Raw genomic sequence first — 23,236 nt, forward strand, 5'->3', positions numbered from 1 at the left:
AGAAAAGATGTTGAGGAAGGGTTTCATGAGACATGAGAGCAAAAAAAGTATGGGGTAGAAGATATAAGGGAATACAGGGAAATCGGGGGGGAGTGGAAAAGAGGGGAGTCAACAAAGACAATTTTTTTTTTAAAAAACCATAACAGAAAGAGCTAAGTGTAGTGATACCTGCCTTTAATCTCAGCACTTGGGAGGTAGAGGTTTGTAGATCTCTGTGAGTTGGAGACCAGCCTGGTATATATAGCAAGTTTCAGACCAGTGAGAGCTACATAGTGAGACTTTCTGTCTTAGTTAGGATTTTACTGCTGTAAATAGACACCATGGCCAAGGCAACTCTTATAAAGATAACATTTAATTGGGGCTGGCTTACAGGTTCAGTTCATTATCATCAAGGTGGGAGCATGGCAGTGTCCAGGCAGACATGATGCAGGAGGAGCTGAGAGTTCTACATCTTCATCTGGAGGCTACTAGAAGAAGACTGACTTCCAGGCAGCTAGGACAAGGGTATTAAAGCCCACATCCAAAATAATACACCTACTCCAATAAGGCTACACTTCCTAATAGTGCCATTCCCTGAGCCAAGCATAAACAAACAATCACACCTTCTCTCAGAAAAAAAGAAAAAAAAAACATAATGAAACCTAATACTTTGAGTGCGGATTTAAATAAATTGTAAATAATCCATATTATATTTTTTTTCAAAAAATCATACCAAAATTAACCAGACATAAAACCTACATAACTTAGTAAACATTTATACATTTAGAATAAGTGTTTTTATTTATCTGCAAGGTTTTTTATAATGAAGTTTAAAAAAACTTAAGAATTTTTAATAATTTTTTTAATGAAAACTTAAATAGCAAAGGGGATATAGGAGACAGAGGAAAAGTGTCTGAGAGAGGCAAACCATGCGCTATTGGCTGCTCAGGGCTGCTCACCCACCTGGAAGGCTTAGTGACAGTTCTCATGCTCACCTTCTGTACCTACTTCAAAGCTCCATCTTGACCCATTGGAAGTCGAGTCATCTGTTAAGGATCAAAGTGGATCTTCAGGTTCTGCCAGTGCCAGGGTCCAGCAGGTCCTTTCTGTGCCAGACACCTCTGACCTTCTAAGAGGTATTTCCTTCCTATAACAAAAGATAAATCTTTTTTCTGAAAGAACTGCTCCATCAGTGACCTGGGTGTGGTCTCCCATGGCACTTTATGCATGCCATCAGTTTAGCTGAGCATATTCCCTTCATTTTCCTTTGCTAGCGACGTGGAATGGGTTGTCCTGACTTGTGCCCCTAAGGAACTGTGGAATACACAGAAATGAGTGAGTTGGTTGAGGGCTATGACTCCTCAGTTCTTCCAGATTTGGAACTCCTAACACAAAGAATACTGTCTTGGGGCCCAGGGCCTCCTAAAATGATACCAACTACAAGCATTCCTCTGATTGCCAACCCTTCCCTCTCCTCCAAGACAACTGCAGGCAGAATATGACCAGTGTCTGGAGAAAGATTTATTCCAAGGTCTTTTGGGAGAAAAGTTTATTTGTGTGTGTGTGTGTGTGTTTGCTTACCCATTTATATGTATGTGTAGGCCAGAAGTTGTTATCAGGTATCTTCCTCTATTGCTCTCCACTTTCTTTTTGAGACAGTCTCTCACTGAACCTGGAACTCACCTGCTGTCATGGCTTTTCCAACTATCAGGTGATCTGAACTCAGGTCCTCAATCTCGTGTACCAAGAACTTTTCCAATTGAACCATCTCCTCCGCCTGTGTTTTCATTCAGTTTGTTGTTGTTGTTGTTTCTGAGACAGTCTCCCTGTGTGGCTCAGGCTGCCCCTGCTCTGTAGACTAGGTTGACATCGAGCTCACCATCTTCCTGCCTCTGCCTCCTGAGTGTTGGGGTGGCAAGCTTGTAGTACCACAGCAGCTCACAGAGCTTTCTTGGCAAAGCCATAAATCATACCTTACCCTGGAGTCAACATCACCCACTACAGCTTCTTCATCAGAGTCTCAGCACTGAAACTCAAGGCTTCTGATCACCAGTCCTTACCCTTGGGCCTCACCTAAGGGGCCCCTCCCTAGGTGCATGTCTGCAGTTCTTCCACTGCAGTTCTGCAGTCCTGTCAGGCAAGACTTTGCTCCTCATCACGTTGGCAGCATTCCTGACCACCATTTAGTTTTCCTTCCAGCACTTAGTCCTGCCTAATTTCTTTTTGCTTGTAGAGTAACACTACTGCTCTAAGGGGCATGAGCCATCTGCTGGCTAAGTGGCTTAGTGCCATGGTTTGCTGTTGTAGTAATAGACTACACTAGTAGACTACACCAAACCCTGAGGCAGCCCACCCTACAGCTCTTAACAATTATGCTGACTACATAGTTGCCCACAGGCTTTGCCCTGTCTGACTTGGCTTCCTACTTGGGGTATGTACCAGGGAAGGAGGTGGGAGTGGGTGTAGGCATGGGGGATGGCTGAGGCTGTAATAGAAACATGGGGATGGGGATGTCACTGTGGCCTCACACTGGAAAGTACACAACAAGACATATCTATGCCATGAATCAGATAGTTAAATCTACAGTGAAGTGTGAATCTAGAATTTCAGCTAAAGTCTCTTTGACCCCAAATTCAGCAGGCTTTAATGGTGTTAAGATATGAGTAGGAAGAGGAAGGTACCAGCTTATAGGGAATCCTCTGTATGTGAAGAGAAAGAGGGGACTGCAGCTTGCTAGAATTGCAGTGCTTACATAGAGAGACATTTGAAGCCAACATCACAGAACCAGCGTGGAAAGCCTGCTGTCTTTCCAAGGGAGTTAGTTTGATTCTCTTGGCTCTAGTAAAGTCATAAAGATATATGTATACAGTAGCTGCTGTTTGAGGATCTGTTCACATCAGCCATTTGTGTTATCTTGCCCCTTTATCAGCAGCAGCTATTGTATTATAGGCCCATTGAGGATCATGTCATCCAGAAAATACTAGAAAGAACTGGAATTCTGCATAGAAAGATCTGGCAGCAGATCTCCTGCTGAGCTACTGCTTATTTTTGTGCATCTGAGACTCACCCCCAACAAGAGTGGAGAGCTCCATTCTATCCCATGCCACCCCTAGTCCTTATAGCACTTAAAAGGTTCTCAGACCCTCCTCAGGCCTCAAATCCCCTTTCTGTACTTACATAACTCATCTTTGCTCCTTGTTCTCCTAATTCATGCACAGTGCTCACTACCCTCTTGAGACCCAGGAAATGTTTTCTGTGTCCCCTCACTGTGCACCCTTAGTCTGTGTACCCAGAGAACTCTCTGTTTCCCAGGGGGAGTTCTCGACATGTTAACCCCTTTTTTAATTTTACATGTGCTTCTTAATCTCATTATTGTTAGCTACCACGGCCATTTTCCTTATACCTCATATACCCACTTCAAGTTGCAGCCTTGGTCTGCATGCTAGAGTTCGTCTGGTGGCCTTGTCACCCAGCTCTTCCCCCTGCCTCAAGCAAGATGCATGTAGCTTATTAACACGTGCTTGTTGGTCTCCATCATTGATTTTGAGTTCCTTGGGTTCACATCTTGGCCATCGACCGCATGTCATGAACGTCACCAGGATTGAATGAGACAATAGATTGGGAGGTCCTTTGTGGTAACTGTTGCTACTACTATAGGGTAGTGATAATTTGAGGCAACCCTTTCTTGCTGAATCTGAACTCTAAGCAGCCAGGCTCGAAAACCAAGTTTCTTTGGCTGACACCTTCACCTATCTTGCATTCTGCAGACTTGCTCTGCTGCCACAGGTACACAGACCCTGACAATGCAGTCCTTCATTCTGTAGAAGCCTGCATCCTCATGAGCAATACACTTCTGCTGAGATTGTCATGAGTCAGGATCGTAACCATTCATGGTGGAGTCAGATTCCAGGCATTTTCTAAGCCCTTCAAGTTCTCATAACAAGCAGATTTTAGGACGCTTTGTAGTCCTAGAAAGCAAGCATGTCCTTGAAGAATCTGTCTCCAGAATACTACTGAAAAAAGTCTACTGAGAGCACTGGAGGCTGCTAGGGAGAGAAAAAGTCTACTGAGAGCATCTTAGAGCACTGGAGGCTGCTAGGGAGAGAAATACCCTTCCATGGGAAAATGTCTTAGTCTTTGTTTACTTTAAATACAAAGTTCAAGACCAGAACCATTCCTGGGGGTGTCTAAGGAATCTATAATAATCCAGATGTTTTCTCTTCTACCTCTACAAAGCCATTCATCTCTGCCTATTGAAAGAAAGAAAGAAAGAGAGAGAGAGAGAGAGAGAGAGAGAGAGAGAGAGAGAGAGAGAGAAAGAAAGAAAGAAAGAAAGAAAGAAAGAAAGAAAGAAAGAAAGAAAGAAAGAAAGAAAGAAAGATTATTTCTGCTTTGAGGTTCCAAACTTACCTCACGTTCTTCTTTCTGCAGGGCATTGATTTCAGCCCTGTATGTCTTAATAGCAAGCCTTGCTTTCTTGCCCTTAGATCCCACATCCGTATGGAGCCTATCCTAACTGATACAAGTGGGCTACTAGCAGCCATGCTTTTTCTGGACCTCTGTGGACTAAAAACATATTCGTTTGACTTTTTTGTCTTTTTGTTTTTAGTGATGAGAATTTACACATCTACTTCCTAAGCAAGCTCTCTATCCCCTGGGCTATATCCTCAGACCTTAATTTTCTGAGACAAAGTCTTAGTGTATGGCCCAAGCTTACCTAGAAATCTCTATATAACCCATTTTAACACCAAACTCTTATGGTATTGCTACCTTTACCTTCCAAGTGCTGGGATTATAGGTATATATCCCTACAGCAGCCCTGTCTGGGTCTTTAGTAAGTTCTTTTCCTGGGTACCCAACTTGTCCTCACAGCCTCTATGTGGGGGTGAATACATGACTTTGTATAATGTTCTTAGCTATCCAACTAAGAGAAGATTGCTCAAAGATGTGATACAGGCTAGCAGACACAACCCTTGCAGTTATTCGGGCCTGGATTTGAGCCTAGGTCCCATTCCAACTGGCAAAGAACAAGTTATGTAATTGCTGGGCCTATGTATCCTTGCCTACCATATAGGACTATTAGCAGGGATAAACAACATAGAGTGTACAATGGGTTGGACCAAGAAGAAGCCCAGTAAATCAGTGCTGACTCTGAATGGTCCCTGCTTTCCTAACTAAAGCAGGTGAGAGCCCATCTTGAGCCACCACCACCATCTTCTTATGGACAGCTTCCCTGATCACCCTGCTGGATTCAGACTCAGTGCTGGAAATTGACTAGTCCATCCCAGATGGAAGAAAACAAGGCCTTGTGCATGACTGCCACAGCCACTATGGGATCACGACAGACAACAGAGAATGAGGATCAGCACCAGCCCCATGTATGGGAGCAGCCTCTGGGAGCAGGTTGTGTGTGGAAAGCAGCTAAGAGTATGCAGTTGAGGGTCATTACTATGCCGTATGTGGCCTTGAGTAGGTGTGGATAGTCTGGGAAAGCCCACTTGTAGGCTTGATGGAGCAGTTAAGAAAACTTAACTAGCAAAGGTGTCGTAATGGGCACTGAGGCCCCCTGTGTTTCCATTACTTGTGTGGCTGGTCTCAGCACCCCACCCACAGGGACCTCATCCCTTTCAAGGACCCACAATACCAGCCTTTCAGGGATGTTCAGGGTGGCCAGAGAGATGTTCCTCTGAGTCCTTAAATCTGGGCATGGTCTTTATGTCACAGCACTTACTGACTTAGCACTGAAAGCAACAGCTATAAAATTCCAAATCAACAGCTTTCCTTCCCAAAATTCAAGATCCCAAGACTTCCATAGCTTACTTTGCTCTGTGTAGATAGGCCAACTTTTTCCAGCAGGCCTCTGAAAAATGGATATGGCCAGAATTCAAGAACCATGCTAGGTTCTCAGCTACCCTGACCTTTTTTTCTGGGTTTATTTGCAGAGCACACCCTGTGTATGAGACAAAAGACTCTTGCTTGGTAGTTTTGCCAGCTAACTAAGCAAGAGAATCACTATGGAGGTAGCCCTTCCTTAGATATAGAGCTTGTACCTTGAGGAGCTCATTTGTCTCTTTATGTCCTCTAAACATTTAGCAAGGAGAGATCTCTGCTTTATCACCTCTTAGCCCCTTTGTCACTGGGATAGTGATGCAGTGGCACACTGTTCTAGAAATACTCTATAGGTAATAGAGTGTCTTGAGATGAAAAGGTAGAGCTGAGGAGTTGCTTCCTAAAGACAGGCTCAGAGCTTAGAGTCTCTACAGTAGAACGTTTGCATGGAATGCATCATCCCTAGCACAGTGGGAAATAATAATCATAATTAATTAAATCAATCAGTAAAGACAGAGGCAGAGGACAGATTATTGGTACAATACAGGATATGTGGCAGCCATGCTCCTCAGAGTTGGCAATGGATTATGTAACAAGGCATGATTTTTTTTATACTCTCATAGTCAATAATTTTTCACATCTGGACCAAGCTGTCATTTCCAAAGCAAATTCACATACACTGAAGTGCTGTTTTTGTCAAGCTGGCAGACTATGATCCCAACTTATTTGGTCTGTGGACAGGAAGCTGCACTCCATCACAGGCCGTCTCTTAGATCAGACCCTCAGCCTTGTCAGCAAGGCCAGCACTGAGGGCAAACAAAGCACCTGCCAAGGGCGACTGTGCAGGGTGTCACACTTGGAGTCCCCACCAAAGCTTTCATCAAAGCCAGCCTGATTATTTTCCACTGCATTTTCCTGAAAGGATGTTATGATTTTCTAGATGTTTGGTGGCTGGCGATAAATCAGGCTTTTATGATGTCATGTGAAAGGCCACCTCTCGGACTTCCTCTGGCCGCAAGTGGAGAATAAAAGTAGGACGTGTTGGTAGAGCACAGTAGACACAGCTTAGCTTAACCCTTTCCTCACTTGTCCACCAGCTCGGGTCACAGAAGAAGGGGAGTCTTCTTTTCACATGCCTAGCCAGGATTCATGGAGGCAGAGTTGCTCTCCAGGTGATAAGTAGAGTCAACAGCATTGGTGTCACATCAGGTGCCTCCCATGGAGTGTGACAGAAAGGGTTATCAGTAATTTAACAAAAGTAGCCTCTAAAGGCTACTCTAAAGAGCCTTGGTTTATGATGTTGGCAATAAGAAGGTGCCTTGAAGCAGAGAAACTTACAAAGCTAGTGAGGCTATAATGAAATTTCTCATAGCATTATAAATTATTTTTTATTATGTTTTTAATTAGGTATTTTCTTCATTTACATTTCCAATGCTACCCCAAAAGTCCCCCAAACCCTCCCCTGACTCCCCTCCCCCCACTCCCACTTCTTGGCCCTGGCGTTCCCCTGTACTGAGGCATATAAAGTTTACAAAACCAATGGGCCTCTCTTTCCACTGATGGCTGACTAGGTCATCTTCTGATACATATTCAGCTAGAGACACGAGCTCCGGGGGGTACTGGTTAGTTCATATTGTTGTTCCTCCTATAGGGTTGCAGACCCCTTTAGCTCCTTGGGTACTTTCTCTAGCTCCTCCATTGGGGGCCCTGTGATCCATCCAAAAGCTGACTCTGAGCACCCACTCCTGTGTTTGCTAGGCCCCGGCATAGCCTCGCAAGAGACAGCTATATCAGGGTCCTTTCAGCAAAATCTTGCTAGTGTGTGCAATGGTGTCAGCGGTTGGAGGCTTATTATGGCATGGATCCCCGGGTATGGCAGTCTCTAGATGGTCCATCCTTTCATCTCAGCTCCAATCTTTGTCTCTGTAACTCCTTCCATGGGTGTTTTGTTCCCAATTCTAAGAAGGAGCCAAGTGTCCACACTTTGGTCTTTGTTCTTCTTGAGTTTCATGTGTTTTGCAAATTGTATCTTGTACCTTGGGTATTCTAAGTTTCTGGGCTAATATCCACTTATCGGTGAGTACATATCATGTGAGTTCTTTTGTGATTGGGTTACCTCACTCAGGATGATGCCCTCCAGGTCCATCCATTTGCCTAGGAATTTCATAAATTCATTCTTTTTAATAGCTGAGTAGTACTCCATTGTGTAAATGTACCACATTTTCTGTATCCATTCCTCTGTTGAGGGGCATCTGGGTTCTTTCCAGCTTCTGGCTATTACAAATAAGGCTGCTATGAACATAGTGGAGCATGTGTCCTTCTTACCGGTTGGAACATCTGGATATATGCCCAGGAGAGGCATTTCAGGATCCTCCGGTAGTACTATGTCCAATTTTCTGAGGAACTGCATTATAAATTCTTAAATGCCTTTGAGAGAATGGGAAATTTCTCATTTAAGCCAAGACCCAGGAACCTTGTTCCCCACATCCACATCCCATCAATCTATAAATCTTTCTGTGTTCTACTTCCCCAATTATCATTCCATGACCACAAGTCTACTGCCACTGTTGTCTAGGAATCCCCATCTTTCCCTCAATGTGTCCTGGACATCTTACCTGGTCTTCTCTTCTGTTTTTGACCTCTCTGATCTGGGACAACATACACAGATGTCTCTGAAAATTTCTAGTGCTTAAACTCTCCAGGACCCAGAACAAAGCCTAGAATCACTGCTCTGAGTGCTGGGATGGCAAAGGACAGCTTCTCTGGCCTTTCAGATACACACACACTCACACAAACACATACACAGCATGGTGAGAACCCACTAAAGGAAAGTGGGTTCCAGTGATGGAACCCACCCTAAGAGCTTGTCAGGAAGATGGCTCCCCAGCCAGCTAGGGTGTTCAGGGCTCCAGCTTTGCACTAGCCAGAAAGGAAGGGTGGAGGCATCTCAGCCTTCAGAAGCTCTTGATGTCCTCATTTGGCCAGAAGAGGGGCAGGGCAGCCTTGGTAATGTACACTCTGGTGAGTATCTGAGCACACAGAGAGGTAGGTGCCTAGCCTCCCAGAGCCATATGTGTGTCATGCTGAATCTTCAATGCAGTAGCCCAGACCTGACCACTACAGAGTACTCAGGTCATATATCCCAGACATCAAAGAGTAGCTGACTACAAGAGGCAGCAGGTAATGCATAAAAGTGTAGTACAAAGAGAAAAATAAATGCTTCCATAAATCAGGGTGAACAACTAGAAATCAGTGTCATACTTTTAAAATCATGTTGCTCCCCATCCTCCCCCCTCCCCAATTCAGGCTTCTGCGTAAATCATTTAAGTCAGCCTACTTTCTAACTGTGGCCTAAGGGACACGGATGTACAATTCAGGGAATAAAGCCTTGATATAACATGGCTTCTGTAGAACAAGGCCTGGGGTCCATGAGACGCCTGTTTAACCTTCTCTGGCCTTACCATGGGGTGCCTTTTCTTAAAGTACTCCTTAAAGTACTTTCTATCAGTCATATCCCCAAAGAGATCTTCTTGCCCAGATCTTTATGTGATAAGTTTCTTCTTACCATTCAGGTCTGTAATCAAATAGCACTCTTTAGACTGTCCCTTAGCCATGAGGATGGTCCCACTCTTGTCACATCCCAACCTCTACAGCCTTGTCCCCATGTTCCCCATTAGCTGATAGCTTCTTCATATGTCTGTGCACTTTTTGCCATCATTTCTCCAACCCAGCACAGCTGCCATGATAGCCAAAACCTTGCCTTATTCAAAGTCACTTCCTTAATGCCTGATAGAATCAGTGTCTGGCAACAGTTCACAAGGTTGCAACATGTGTGCAATACTTGGAGAAAAGCAGAATGTAAAATCCTGGGTAGAACTGTTCAGCAAACACAAGCCTAAAAATGAAACAGGACTGAGTGTCTCGAAGATAGAATGCCTGCTTCCCTGGCCTGAATGAGGCCCTGGGTTTGCTCTCTAGTGCTTCACAGGAAGAAATCTGGCACCAGCAGCTATTTGTATACAGCCTTGAACTCTTACAACCATACAGTATGATAGACAGTGTTTATCTGTTTTATAGATTTAGAAAACTAATATTCAGAAATAGCTGAGTTAACTGGGCCCTAGATAGGAGTCCAGTTCCCTCCAGTGATATCTCTGGGTTCTTAGTAATGTCTAAAAGTGTTCTGTTGAAGTTAAATTTATAGTGATGTACAGATGCTAACTGCAGTTGTATTGGTTCTGACAAGTGCATGGGCTCCTGTACCATGCTCTGTTCACAATCTTCCCCACTGTCTCCTTGTGCACCTTGCTGCTCAGTATCCTCCCTTTGGCTAATATTCATGTTTCTATCACAATGGCTGAATTTGTTTTAGAGCAATATATTGAGTTATGGAGTGGCTGCATTTCTGTGTCAACCTCTATCCAGCATTGGCCTGTATTGATATCCTCATATGCTGACACATTATTGAGAAGCCACTGCCTGTCAGGTTAATGTGGCATAAGTTTCCCTTGGAGGGCTTGGTATGACTACTAGACTAAGAATCAGAAATGCTGCCTTCTAGTCCAAGCCCCTGCCACTAGATGGCTTCATGACATCTGGCTGAAATGTCTTTACAGATAGACATAGGGATTCTGTTCTTCTCGTGGAAAAATAAAAGAACAGGTAACCATGTACAGATCCCCCCAGCCAGCTAAATTTTTCTTAGCCATGATGGTAGGGAAAGAACCAAAGAGGAAATCATCAAACTATGAAAAACATAAGGGTCCATATTAATGTTCATCTTTCTTCTGTGCCCCTCAAGAAACTCACAAAAGCCAGGTGTTGTCTTAGGTTTTTTCTCAAGCAGTTCCTGTAAGAAGCACACACAATGCAGGGTCTGGTGTTGCAGTGTTATGTGGCATACGCTGTGCCCTCATCTACGCAGCCAGACCTGTCACAGGAGTCTCTAGGGAAGAGGATGTGGCTCTGTTAAGCCATAGGAAAAGAGAGGGAAGGAGGCAAAGCACGGGTGGACAGGTACATTATTAAAGAGAGAGGTCTTGAATTAGAAGACCTGAATATGCGTTGGGAAACACCCAAAGGAAAACTACAACGTTTATACTGTAAGGAGATCTGTATTAGTTACAATGTTCTTTTGTGTCAGTGTTCAAAATAACAGTAGATTCCTTGCCCACAATAATGGTAGATTGCCTAACAAACAAGAAGGAAGCAAGCTTAAGGAAAATTGCCTTTGTCTTGTGCAATCCGGGATGCCCCATGGCCTAAGTCGCCTTCCTGGATAAGAGGGCACAGACTCAAGATAAGCAGGATAACAGTTTGGCTTTTAGCTCTGAGACACTTTGTAAAGAACTTTCATCTCTAGGAAAGAGGCCTCTGAAGCCGATACAGAATCTCCTGAGTTGCATCTTGAGTGTGGCTGTCTTTATGCTTAATTAGCTGAACTCTGCAAAGTGCTTTCAGGGCAGAAAGTGCTAAGTGGCAAAAGAAATGCAGCCTGCATCTTATGTCCAGAACGCCACTTGCCAATTATGTCACAACAGTCCCTAATCGGTCCACTTAAAGGTGCTTTATCTCCTTTCCTCGGGGTTTATGCCACCTCCTTCTAGCATGGGCAAATCTTTACACCCCAGATCCAGTTATTAACAGTAGCCAGTAATTTTCAAAGAAGATGGTGCTGACTTTGAAGCCTGGAATGCTGAGGTCACTAACAATCTTATCTCCCTGTCATTAAGTGGCCCTTACATTATAAGTGTGAGTCACCACCACCACCACCCCACATCAGCTGGTTAGAATGGTTAGTGAAGGAATTAGGAGCAGCAGGCTCCAGTTATAGTAAGTCATTCAATTCACTTTCCTTGTGTTGATACTACTGTGGGCACAAGGCTTCAAAACTCCGTGCTACCAGAAAAAAGTTAATTCCATAATTACAACTATAGACCCAGGATTGGTACAGAGGTGTCATAAATCTGTATGTTGCAAGGTGACCTCCTCAAAGTCTCATTGGCAACCTGTTAGACAACTACCTGTGAGCAGGCTACTAGACACTGCTCCTAAGATATGCTTTCCTTTGCTTACTTATTCAGAGTGGGCCTGATGGAATGGACCTAGCCTGGGTCCCACAAGGCTATACAAGCCGGAAAGAGTGTTCCTAGGTTGGTTGCCATTTCAGTGCCCCAGTCAAAGCCCTGCAGTGGGTGGGTGATGGGTAAAGGGCAGATAGGCAGTAATGCTACTACTAAGGTGTTCTCAAGCTGCTAAGGGAGAAGCTACAGTTTGGTTGGTTGGTTGGAATGTTGCATATGGTGTGTGTTATCCAGTCCCCAGAGGAGAATGGACCTCTGCCCATGTCTCATGTATGTTGGCCTGAGAGAACTTTAAGACTCATTAACACTCTAAAGGGAAATTAATAATTGTCTGAGAACCCATATCTCCTCACAATACTGCCATCCCTCAGCATCTAGTTCCCAGATCCCCCTCTGACACTGAACTCCTCAGAGACCCTGTATAAGATGATTTGCAGGCCTATGCATGTCTTCCTGCACTCAGTAAATCTTCCTAGGAAACTTAGTGTCTAACACAGTACAGCTGCTGTTAGCAGGTGCTATGATTACAGTGCTGCAGTGACAAGCATGATCTACACAACTGCAGTACAGGTGTCTTTTTCTTTTTACTTTTTTCTTTTTTCTTTCTTTCTTTTTTTTTTTTTTTTGGTTATCTTTGATCAATGGCTGCTTGAGACTATGTATGCAAAGTCCACCGATTTGTAGGACACCCCCCACCCCCCAGGAAATATGTTGACTGTATAACTTGTAGAGCCTTTGCTGCCTAACTGTATTTCTCTACTTATGCTAACTATACTTTTTTTTTTAAATTATAATGAAAAGGGTGTGTGTATGTCATGATATGGTGGGTAGACAGTCTAGACTGCCCAGAGCCAATGGGCTTAGAGTGGGCTTTGGCCATAGGCTAGGATCGGCTTTTATAGGCCACTTCTCTGCTTCATGTCTTATGCCGGGCTACACTCTGGAATGGTGCTTGGTGAAGCTGCCCAAGCATGGTATCAGTTTAGTTCTGAAGCATTCTGCCGGCCCTGCTGGATGAGCAGTCCCCTGAGCCTGCTTCCTGAACAGATGAGACAACCTGCAGCTTTCTCCTACTCCCTTATCACCTCTTGCCATTCAAGAAGAGCCCTGATGTGGACTTCAGTTTTTGCCATTCTAAAGCCATCTAGGGTAGGAGAGGGAATCGCCCAACCTCTTCCTCTTTGCAGTGCTCTGAGGTTAGCTCTCTCCTGGAGGAGGATTAAGCCACAATTAAGTTCCTGCATATGAGGGCAAAAAACTACACAGGTCCTCAAAAAGCATTGCAGGCTACAGAGTGGAGAGTGGGGAGCTCTTTAGGCTTCTTTCTCACTTTTCCTCCATGCTGCCCTCCCTGTCTGTCTAGAATCTTGACTGGGATATGCAGTGCAACTTCAAAGGCTTCCCTGAAGTTCTGTTGTTTTGTTTTGTTTTGTTTTAAGCAGTTCTGCATTTCCCAAGAGAAGCTTTACCCTAGGAGGGAAGCCTGTCTCCTCACTCATTAGCATAAAGTCAGATCAAGACCTAACTCATTGGCATTCTTCTATTCCCTTGGAACCTGAGCTGGTCTTCAATTTCACTTTTCTAAGGAAGGCATGAGGGGAAAGTCAGTATTTTTGTGCCACTCACAGCTCCATGTCTTACATTCCAGAAGATGTTTGGCCAAGGTTTCCATAGGGCTAGGATTTCCTCAGTCACATCCCTGTCTGTGCACCTTCTTGCTTATGGCACTCAAAAGTCAATTTCTTCCAATATGTACATTAGAAATTTAACAACATCCTGCCAAGAGCTCGTACACTCCTAAAGTCTCTCTGCCCTACCAGATGTTCCTGCAAACCATACCACAAACCTGCTGAGGAACCCCAACCCCACTTGTAATTCAATCTAAATGTTATAATTTTTGCAAATCAAACTTAGAGGAAAGGAAGAAAAAGAAATGAGAGTGTGAGTTGGAGTTCCCCCACGTGATCCAGGTTAGCCCCTAGCTTCCTTCCCTACTGGAATGTTTAAGGAAAGTAGGTGAGGGCTTACTGAAGGGACTTAATTTGTATAAGAACAATCAAAATCACATTAGGGGAAGAAAAGTCACCTATGTGGCCGAAAGGTGTCTTGTTATCTTGGCAGCAATGTACAGGCAGAGATCTTCAAAAAAGGGGCCTCTAATTAAAGGAGACAATAATGGCAGGGTGAGCCCTCCTTTGCTGCGGGCTCAGGAACTGGCCTAATGACTTCCCCAGGACTTGGTCTGGTACTTTATCTATCTATCCACTGTAACAAGGCTGAGGGCCAGAAAAGCCTGTGATTTCTTTGCAACTAAATATGCCCTTCTCTGAAGCTAATGTTTGCAGCCCCATTGCCATGAAAGCCATCGTGCCTGAATGCTCCAGATGCAGCACAGCTCCTTAGGGGCAAACAAGCCAGGTCTGCTGGAGAGAGTGGGTGGGTCTGTAGACTTTCCCTGTTCCTCGTGCTGTTTAGCTGTTGTAAAATGCTTAGTTAGGCCTAATTGAATTTGACAATAATAAATTACACATTGAAACTGTATAGTTCACCTAAGGGATAGTAGTGCAAATGGTAAAGACACCAGGAGCCAGCTTTAGGAAATGTCATATTCACATTTAAATGCTTTAAATTTTCCTCCTTGTTTTGTTGCCTGGTTTTTTGGGTTTTGTTGTTCTCCCAAAAAAAACTCCAGACCACCCAGTTCATGAAGCTCTCTCTAGAAACACTACATAAATCATCACTTTAATTCCAGTTTTGCCTCTGTTGTCATATGGTGACTATAAGCCTATGAAGAACTGAGTAATTCAACTGTAGAGCAGTATAGATAAACTCATTCTTCTCATTAGTCATTAGGAGGTGCTTGGCCCTGCTGGAGTCATTTGTGCAAGTTCAAAAGTCTTAAATATGAAAGAAGTGCATATGGCCTTTGTCCCTATCCATATCGTGTGAGAGCACAGCACAGCCTGGCTTCCCTGGAGGAGTCCAGCTCCCAACCCCGACTTCTCTGCAAGTCAGAGGAAATGATCTTTAAGGGAGCATTTCCTGTCTGCCCTCCTGTCCAGCACTATATGCCTTCACACACTGGCCTTGTCATGCCACCCCTGAAGTCTGCCTGAGCAGACTTGCAAATGAAATGAACCATTGACTAGATCCAACAGTAGATAGGTCTTTCCTTTTCTCTTTCTTTTTTTGTTCATTTGCTTTCTTGCTTTCTCTTTCTTTCTTTCTTTCTTTCTTTCTTTCTTTCTTTCTTTCTTTCTTTCTTTCTTTCCCTCTTTCCCCCTTTCCCTCTTTCCCTCTTTCCCTCTTTCCCTCTTTCCTTCTTTCCTTCTTTCTTGGTTTCGTTTGTTTGTTGTTTTGACAGGGTTTTTCTGTGTAGCCTGGGCTGGCTAATAACTGTGTAAATCAGACTGGCCTTGATCTCAGAGATCTTCTGCCTGCCACTGCCTCCTGATTGCTGGGATTGAAGGTGTGCACCCCCACCTGCTCACCCTCCCCCCACCCCAGGCTTAGGAAGCCATTTCCTTAGGACAGTAAAGCACACAGCAGGCTGAATTGATGGAGACAAAGGAGAGCTCCGCTCCTAGGCAGGGGCAGGTGAAAGACAGTTAGTGGGACAGAAGTCTCTCCACTGACCCATGTATCAACTCAGTGGCAACTGGCAACAAGAGCCACTGTTTGGTTCTGACAGCCAGCACCTCATGCTCTTCCTTCCCAAGGCTTCTTGCTCTACTTAAATTTCAGGGAGACAGTGCTTTGGCAAAAGGCTAAGGAAGCTAGGAAGCTTCAGTCTTAAGAGCTGAGCTCAAAACTGAATTGTGCAGTTTAGCTGGGCCTGTCTCTGGTTTCAATGAAATACTTTTACAGTACATGTTAGTAGTGTCTGTTGCTAAGCTTTTGAAAACCATTTTTCTTTTTCCTTAATTGTAGTTGCCTGGTTGTTTTTATATTATGAGCTACTTGTAGAAAAATACAGGAAACATAATTACAATACAACCTTCCCTTTCCCAAGCCTACTGAGATCATTTGAAACCAGACAGGGTTTTAAGGCTCTTTTAGCTGTATGTTCACAGCCATGAATTGCATCCATGCTGAGTTGGTTAATTTACAGCCCCTGCTGTGTGATTCTACAGTAACCATGCTCCCCTGAAGCTCTGTAGGAGGGGCGAGGGCGGGGCAGGAGGACAGTGCTTCACGACTCCAAGCTACACAGCTTCCTTCCTCTGGGGAAAAAGAAGGAATAGCTTTGTGTGACTTTTACACTAAAAAAGCAGCATTGTAAAAGGATATACAAGTTTATTTAGGGAGAGTAAAGAGAAATAAATTACTTGGTTTGTTTTTTTCACCTACACTGGCAGTTCCAGGTAGCACTGTGCTGTAAACGCTAATTACTAATTCTTGTATCCTACCTTTCCTGGGGAGTCTGGAAATGGGCTTTTAGGCCAGCAGAAATAACTTGCTTCACTCTGGTGAACACTCTGGGGAGGAAGTGGGTACTTCAGCATATTGTGAAATGCAAAGCCTTTGGGAATTTGATTTATTCAAGCCTAAAAAGCAATGCTGGATGATTGAGAACAAGAGTCCCTGAATGTCCTCTGCTTGAGTAAGATTCAGGCTGGGAAAGGGAATCCAAACCGCCTCTTCTTGGAAGGCCCAGGTGAGCACACTGTGTGCAAACACAGATAGCTTATACCTAACCCCGGCCTACTCATCTGAAATCCAGAATAAAATGCCTTTGCCTGCCAAGTTCAGGAGACTGAGATCAGGAGAAGCCTTTTACTGCAGCATGGTTATGATCATCAGTGGCTGTCACTCAGAGCGATGGTTCACTTGTCCAATAGTGTACTGCTAAAATAAAGTGTCTTAATGTAATACTTATCACTATAAAGATCACCTCCCCCTCCTTCCTGCCTAGTCCCTGGTTATTTTGAGTCTTGGCATATTCACATGGATACCCTCATATGAATAGACCTAACTGGAGTTCCCTGCTTTTTCCTTCCTTTCCTCTCTTCCCTTTCATCTCATCTTGAAATTCCTACTAGTCTTGAGACCTGAAATAAAGAACTATGAGTGAGGGCTAAGATAGAGGATTTTCTTCTCTTCTGTTTCTTGTTTGTTGCCAGTCTTCCTTCCAAGGAAACCTCTTAAATGGATAATTGTGAACTTCTCTTGCTAGAATTCTCCAGAATCCACATGTGTTTCCCCCGGTAAAGTCAGAGCTGAGCAAGCCGATTAGGCTTGGCTCTGTGCTTTATGTTGTTAAGGCCCACTCCTGGGCCCTGTCAGTGGTCGTCAGCAGTCTTCTCTGAAAGTCGACCTGTAAGGAGCAGGCAAAGAGAGGTGAAAAGCTAGAGAAAAGGTCTAGACGGACAGAGGTACATGGCCTCCGATGTAGAGTTTCAAACTGAGATTTGCAAATTTGTCCCATGAGTGGAGAAAAAAAAATCCCCATATTCTAAGGAAGAAAGATAAGAGTAGGACAGACCCTTTACTGTGGCTGCACAAAGGAGGTTTTGGTTTAGGAGCTTGTGGGTTCCTTGCTGACTGGCAGAGAGAACTATCTCCACCCTAGCAGAGCCAGGGCTCAGCCCCTGCTACTGCAAGCTCTGCTCTCTCGGCTGACCACACTGTGGTGGTGCCGATCGCCTGCAATTGCCTGCCCGCCTGGGCTGTCCCAAAAGCTGGAGACCGGAGGTAGGGATCAGATCCGCTACTACGAATCCAGGCGGCCAGGCGCCAGGGACAGGGCAAGGGCTATAGAACTGATGATAGGTAGCGGGACTTGAAGAAGTATAGTTTCTAGGGACCTAGCAGATGAGTCAGGGTTCTGCCGGTCAAGGATCTGGAATTACTGTTCTGCAGTGGAACTCCGTGCCGGCATGATTTACCCCTGGCCTTGCCGAGAAGTGCAGTAACTCGAAACAGTTCTTACAGTAGTTCTCCTGACAACTTAATATCTATTAGAGAGAGAGAGAGAGAGAGAGAGAGAGAGAGAGAGAGAGAGAGAGAGAGAAAGAAAGAAAGAAAGAAAGAAAGAAAGAAAGAAAGAAAGAAAGAAAGAAAAAAAGCCATCGGAGTCACGAGAATGAGGTGGGGCAGGAAATGTGGGCAGTTGGAGATAGCTTACTTGCAAGGTCCTAGCTGACCTGATGGTAAGTACCTCATGATGAGACAGATTGGGAAAGGGGTATGACAAGCCCATGCGTGCACAGCTCATCTACCATCTCTCCACAGGACTTTCTGCAGGGAGATTGCTCCAAGGCTCAGCAGAAGCTAAACTGGAAGCCCCGAGTTGCCTTTGACGTAAGTTTTGTCTCCAGTGCATATTCTCAGAGCTGCTAGCTGTGAGCTCTTGCTGCAGGGCTGTTGTCAAACAGGAGACCTTTCAGGGCCCTGTGAGGAGGTGTTATAGGAGAAGGTGGCAGAAACTCCACCCTTACAGTCCACTCTGAATCTTGGGTTGCAGGAGCTGGTGAGGGAGATGGTGCAGGCCGACGTGGAGCTCATGAGGACCAACCCCAATGCTTGAGCCCCTCTGCAGAGACTCAAGGGGCATGGCGACAGTGCAGAGCCAGGGAACCAGAGTCCAGTAACTCCTGCCAACCATGGACCCTCGACCTCCTGTGCTGTCCCTGCATCCAAAGCTGGGCCACAGAGGTTTGTAGACCCTGGGACAGGACACACCAGAGCTAAGGCCACATTGCTTTTGTCAAACTCTCCTCCTCTGATTGGTTTCAGAAATCAAAAAGTTTGATTCACATATTCATTTTACTTGAAATTATGTCACTAGACAACTTATATTTTGGAGTCTTGAGATTGTTTTTCTCTTTTCTTATTAAATAATCTTTCTATAAACCAGCACTAACAGAGTTTCCTGTGTATGTTTTCTCCAGGTTATAATGTAGGCAGTTTATGGCCCCAGACCACACCCACACCCACAGCTGGGGATGGAACAGTCCTTAGTTCCTTTGGGAGAGCCCCTGTTGAAAAGACCCTAACCTGAGCTGGCAGAGCACCCAGCTAAGTCTCTGCCTTAGGACACACCTATCCCCTGCTGAACTGAAACATTCCTATCCGGTCTTGTCTCTGCTGAGTTTAATTAGAACCACCTAGCTTTTACCCTCTCAAAAAAAGCTCATGAAACATGGGCTAAAAGAAGAAACTTTGATGGTAAGTAAATATTGCTAGAACATTGTATGTGAAAGCCCTGGGCTGCCCAAAAGCCCCCAATGCCTCTTCTATGTGCTAGAGTCTTTCACACAATATTTACTTCCAACATCTAACCTTCAGTACTAGGTCACTTTTTAAACTGAATTTTGACTCCTCAGTTCAATCTGCTTACATCCAGTACCTAATGTATACCAGACATCATGCTGATCCTTCAGACTCATCAATACTAATTAGAAATTATGATAACGAGACTTAGAACAGAGGCTCCAGTACCACTGAGTTTCTCATTTATGTGCTAGAATTATAGCCATGGACCTGTGTTCCTGAGCTGTGGGCTGTGTAGCTACAGGTGATACATAAGTGGACAGAACCCCTCCCCGGAGCAAGCAAGGATCTGCCTGCAGGTATACAATCTTGCATGAAATAGTGTTCTGGCCTAGAGCAAATTAGGTCAGGACTCTTCTCCCCTCCACTCCCCTTCCAAGCAAAATAAAATAAAGCTTAAGCGAATGGCATTCCAGTCTTTGCACATGCATGAGACTGGGAGTGAACTGTTTCTGAATGTCTTCACAGGCAGGTTTATGATCTGGGGGAGGACTAGGGCTGGTGCTTTCTATCCCGTGAGAGCATGCTGGCCAGGGCAGCCTCGGCCCCCATGGAACAGAACTAGGGTAGCCAGGCTGGCCCACCCGGTTCTCAGAAGCCACCCCAAGAGGAGCCTGCTGTTTCTGTTCCCAAATGGGATGCTGCTAATTGGAAGCAGATGGTCTCTGGGAGGTGGGGCTTGTAGGACTTGGCGGGCTGGGGGCATACACAGATGCTCTGTCACTCGGGCATACACTGTCACCCATGACCTCAAACACACATCATATACAAATTCACTCCCCCAACATTCCCTCTTACACGCTATCACACGCATTCCTACAGGCAACACTCAAAAGTCTACTGTCCCTTCACACATACTCTCAAATCTTGTAGCTAACCACATGCTCCTTGGCCTTGACCCCACTGAACAAGCCCTCCTTCTCCTCTGACCACCTAAGTCCTTCATTCAACACCCAGGAAAAGCCATGCCAAAGACCTGCAGGTGTGCACAGGCTGTTTAACTCAATGTTTTGTGACTTTCTAGCCCAAAGCCATGATGAGCTCCTTAAGGAGGAGCAGGAGAAATCCTGGGCAGGGGTTCTGTGTGCGTTTCTGATGGGAGAACTTTCTAATCACAACCTTGTCACTATGCATGCTCTCCCATCGCAGTCTGGGCTCTTCTGGGTTCTTGATGGCATGTATTAAAAGGAGAAAAACAGCAGATGCACCCCAGAATTTAACCTAGCTGTGCTGAATTTTATGCGCCCCCCCTCAAGACCCAATTGAAGGGTTTCTTCATAAATCTCATCTTAATTTCAGTGATTTTTATGTGTCCCTCACACTTCTTTTTCTGTCCTGAAAACATTGGGTATATACTTAAGAGATTGTTAACACCTCTCCTGGCCTGGTATTGTAAAGACTGAGAGAGTTAAGCCATTAGTATTCTCAGTTATGTCAGAGGTAAGCCAGCATTAGTTTGTCAGAGAAAGTTCAAATGCTTGGGTACTAGGGGCACCACTGGCTTGGTACCCTTCAAACTTGTCTGTCCACATCTGCTGCCCTTTGTCTTTAGTTCTGGAACAGTGAGGTAGGACTGTCTACCCCTGCAGCTGTATAAGGAATAGGCTCTGAGACGGGAATGCCAATCCAAAGGGAAGGTTGGGAGAACCGTTTCCATAGAATGATCCAGAAGCAGAATTGCTTTAGGCTTCTTTTTATTTTCTATAATCACCAAAGCCAGTCTCAGAACCCCACAGAAGCCTGTCAGATGGGCGTCTCAGACACAAACGCCCTCTTTCCAGTATCGTCCATGCTAGAAGCAGGAAGTAGCACTTTACATTTTCATTTTAGAATAATTCCCCGGGTGCTGGGAATATATCTCAAGGTAGAAGACTTGCCTAATAGATAGACTGTGAATTCATACAAAACTCCACTAAATAAATAAAGGACCGCAAACACACCATTTAAAAACGACCTTTAGGTCCCACCATAGGTGGGAAGGGAAGCACACAGGCACCTTCCTCGTACTTGGGAATTAAAACTCAGCAATCTATTTAGTTGTGTCCCAGTGAGTTCAGCATTACTTCTTTCATTTCATCCAGGGTCTTTCTGTAGCCTTAACTGCTCAGCAGACAGCATGGGTAGGGACAGCTTCCACCCAGGTTCCACACAAAGGTTGTGTGTTCCTGTACTCGTGTCTTACAAGATCAACATGTCCCAACATGACATCCTTACCTCTCCCAAAATTGGAGGTTTTCCCCATAGAGAGTACTGAAAACTTTCACAAGTAACAATAACTCCTGAGACACATTACAGTTCTGGAAGCTAGGCCACCTCCACAGCCCTGCCTTCCCATGCTCCACAGTGTTTTCTGAGAGCACTAGACACTGAGCCTATTCTGGGAGTAGGAGGTAGCCAGGCTGCCTTCTTCCTTGAGGTCTGTGCTCCCCTAAGCCTCCCATATGCTCCTCTGGGCTACATGGAACAAGCATTCAGGGAGTGGGCCTGGCTATAGCCACTGGACCTGAGGCCTTCTGCTGTTCTTACAGGGTGATGCTGTGCCCTTCTTTCCCCACCCCACCCCTACAGTTTCATCCCTCCAAATGTATTCAGGGGGGGACTCTCCTAAAGACATAGGAACTTTCCAAGGTCCCACCCCACCCTCATTCAAGTCCTTAACTTCCCATCACCAAGAGGTCTGCTCTGAGCAGACAACCGATCTCTGGGGCTGACCCCTTGCCCTGTGGCCTAAGCCCCAGTCCCTGTCCATCTTCCATGTCAAGGGATCATACACTGCCAGCCGATGCATTCTCAGCTGCCTCTCTGAATTCCTGAGCCAAGGTACTTGCTAGAGTGTGCACTGCTGATATACACCCGTTTATTTGCTGGTGAGGAACTGCGACCAGCTGATGCCAAAAGATTCCCCAACTCCTATCCATCACTACCAATCGCCTCAGCTCCTGTGGATGCACCTGTCCAGCCTCACCCACCACCCAGCCTCCAGCTCTACAGCCCTAAAGCCCAGCAGAGGAAAATGCAGCGCGAAAGAGCTGTCCTTCAAAAGAAGGAGTCCTGACTGCTAAAATGTACCCTGTCCCAGGCATCTGAGAGAATCACAAAAGCTGGGAGGCTGGGGAAGTCAACTGTAAACCCAGGCTCCACCAACCAGACTGCTCCAAAGGAGGCACTGGACTCAGACTGGCCAGAGAGGAAGCAGAGCAGTCCGAGGTCCGACTGCAGTGGCGGGCCACGGGCAAGGGAATGTATATTTGGAAGGGGTCAGGACCTCGGCTGGAGTCTGGCTTTTTATGGCGAGGAAGCTGACTGGGAAGGGCCTTCTGGCTTTCCTGTTGTGCCACTTTATCCCCCTGCCCCCATCCCTCCTGGCAGCGTAGCTTGGGGAGCATGCTTGCCCCGGGGTGGGGGTTGGGGGAGGCCTTTTCCCTGCATCGAAGACCTGGACCGCTCAGGGTAGTAGTGACCGTGTTTGGTGGGCGGGTAGGGCCTACCCTGGAACCAGCGGACAAATACAGGAAATGCCACATTCTCCCACTGTCACCACGTACATTTGCTGTAAATTATTTTCCTGCACCTCCCAGATAGTCTGAATGCTGATCGTGAGTGTGGGTCAAAGAGAAGGCACAGAAAGCCCCTTGAGGTTCAGGGGCTTTCAATGTCGGACCTAGTTTTCTCAGAACAATCTAGCAACCAGCCTGCCTGTTGCAAGAATGGCTTCTCCCCAAGGCTCTCTGCAGAACACTTACAAGGGAACTTTTTTTTCCATGCTCTTCTCTTGCCATGACTAGTGCGACTTTCCAAGGTAGTATGAGAAAGTCATCTTAACAAAGTGAGCCTGGAAGGAACCTCTGGTTCCTGGGACGCTGCTGCCCTGTGGCTTCTGAGACTCCAGAAAAATCTCCCGGACCCTGAGAACTAACTTTGGGAACTGCTGCGCACACTGGCGTCCCTGGGCAGGCCTGCCAAGGCTCCTCTGAGCGACTCCTTTGGAGCCTGTGCTGAGTTTGCCTAACTCAGAGGTCAGTTTTCATAGCTCCTCTACCAGCAGATTTAAAAAAAAAAAAAAAAGAATG

At 45.4% G+C, this 23,236-nt stretch overlaps 1 protein-coding gene across 1 annotated transcript in view; it reads left to right on the forward strand.

Moving 5' to 3' along the window:
- Positions 1-18,745, forward strand: part of Gmds (GDP-mannose 4,6-dehydratase) — a 531,248-nt gene extending 512,503 nt beyond the window's left edge. Inside the window, exons 10-11 of the mRNA XM_021180416.3 lie at positions 18,126-18,194; positions 18,358-18,745. Of these exons, the coding sequence (XP_021036075.1) occupies positions 18,126-18,194; positions 18,358-18,420 (132 nt within the window). The 3' untranslated portion in view covers positions 18,421-18,745. The remainder of the gene's footprint in view (positions 1-18,125; positions 18,195-18,357) is intronic.
- Positions 18,746-23,236: the final 4,491 nt, after the last annotated feature.

This window comes from Mus caroli, unplaced genomic scaffold (assembly GCF_978045245.1).
Source record: "Mus caroli unplaced genomic scaffold, Mus_caroli_1 scaffold_15, whole genome shotgun sequence".
Lineage (NCBI taxonomy): Eukaryota > Metazoa > Chordata > Mammalia > Rodentia > Muridae > Mus > Mus caroli.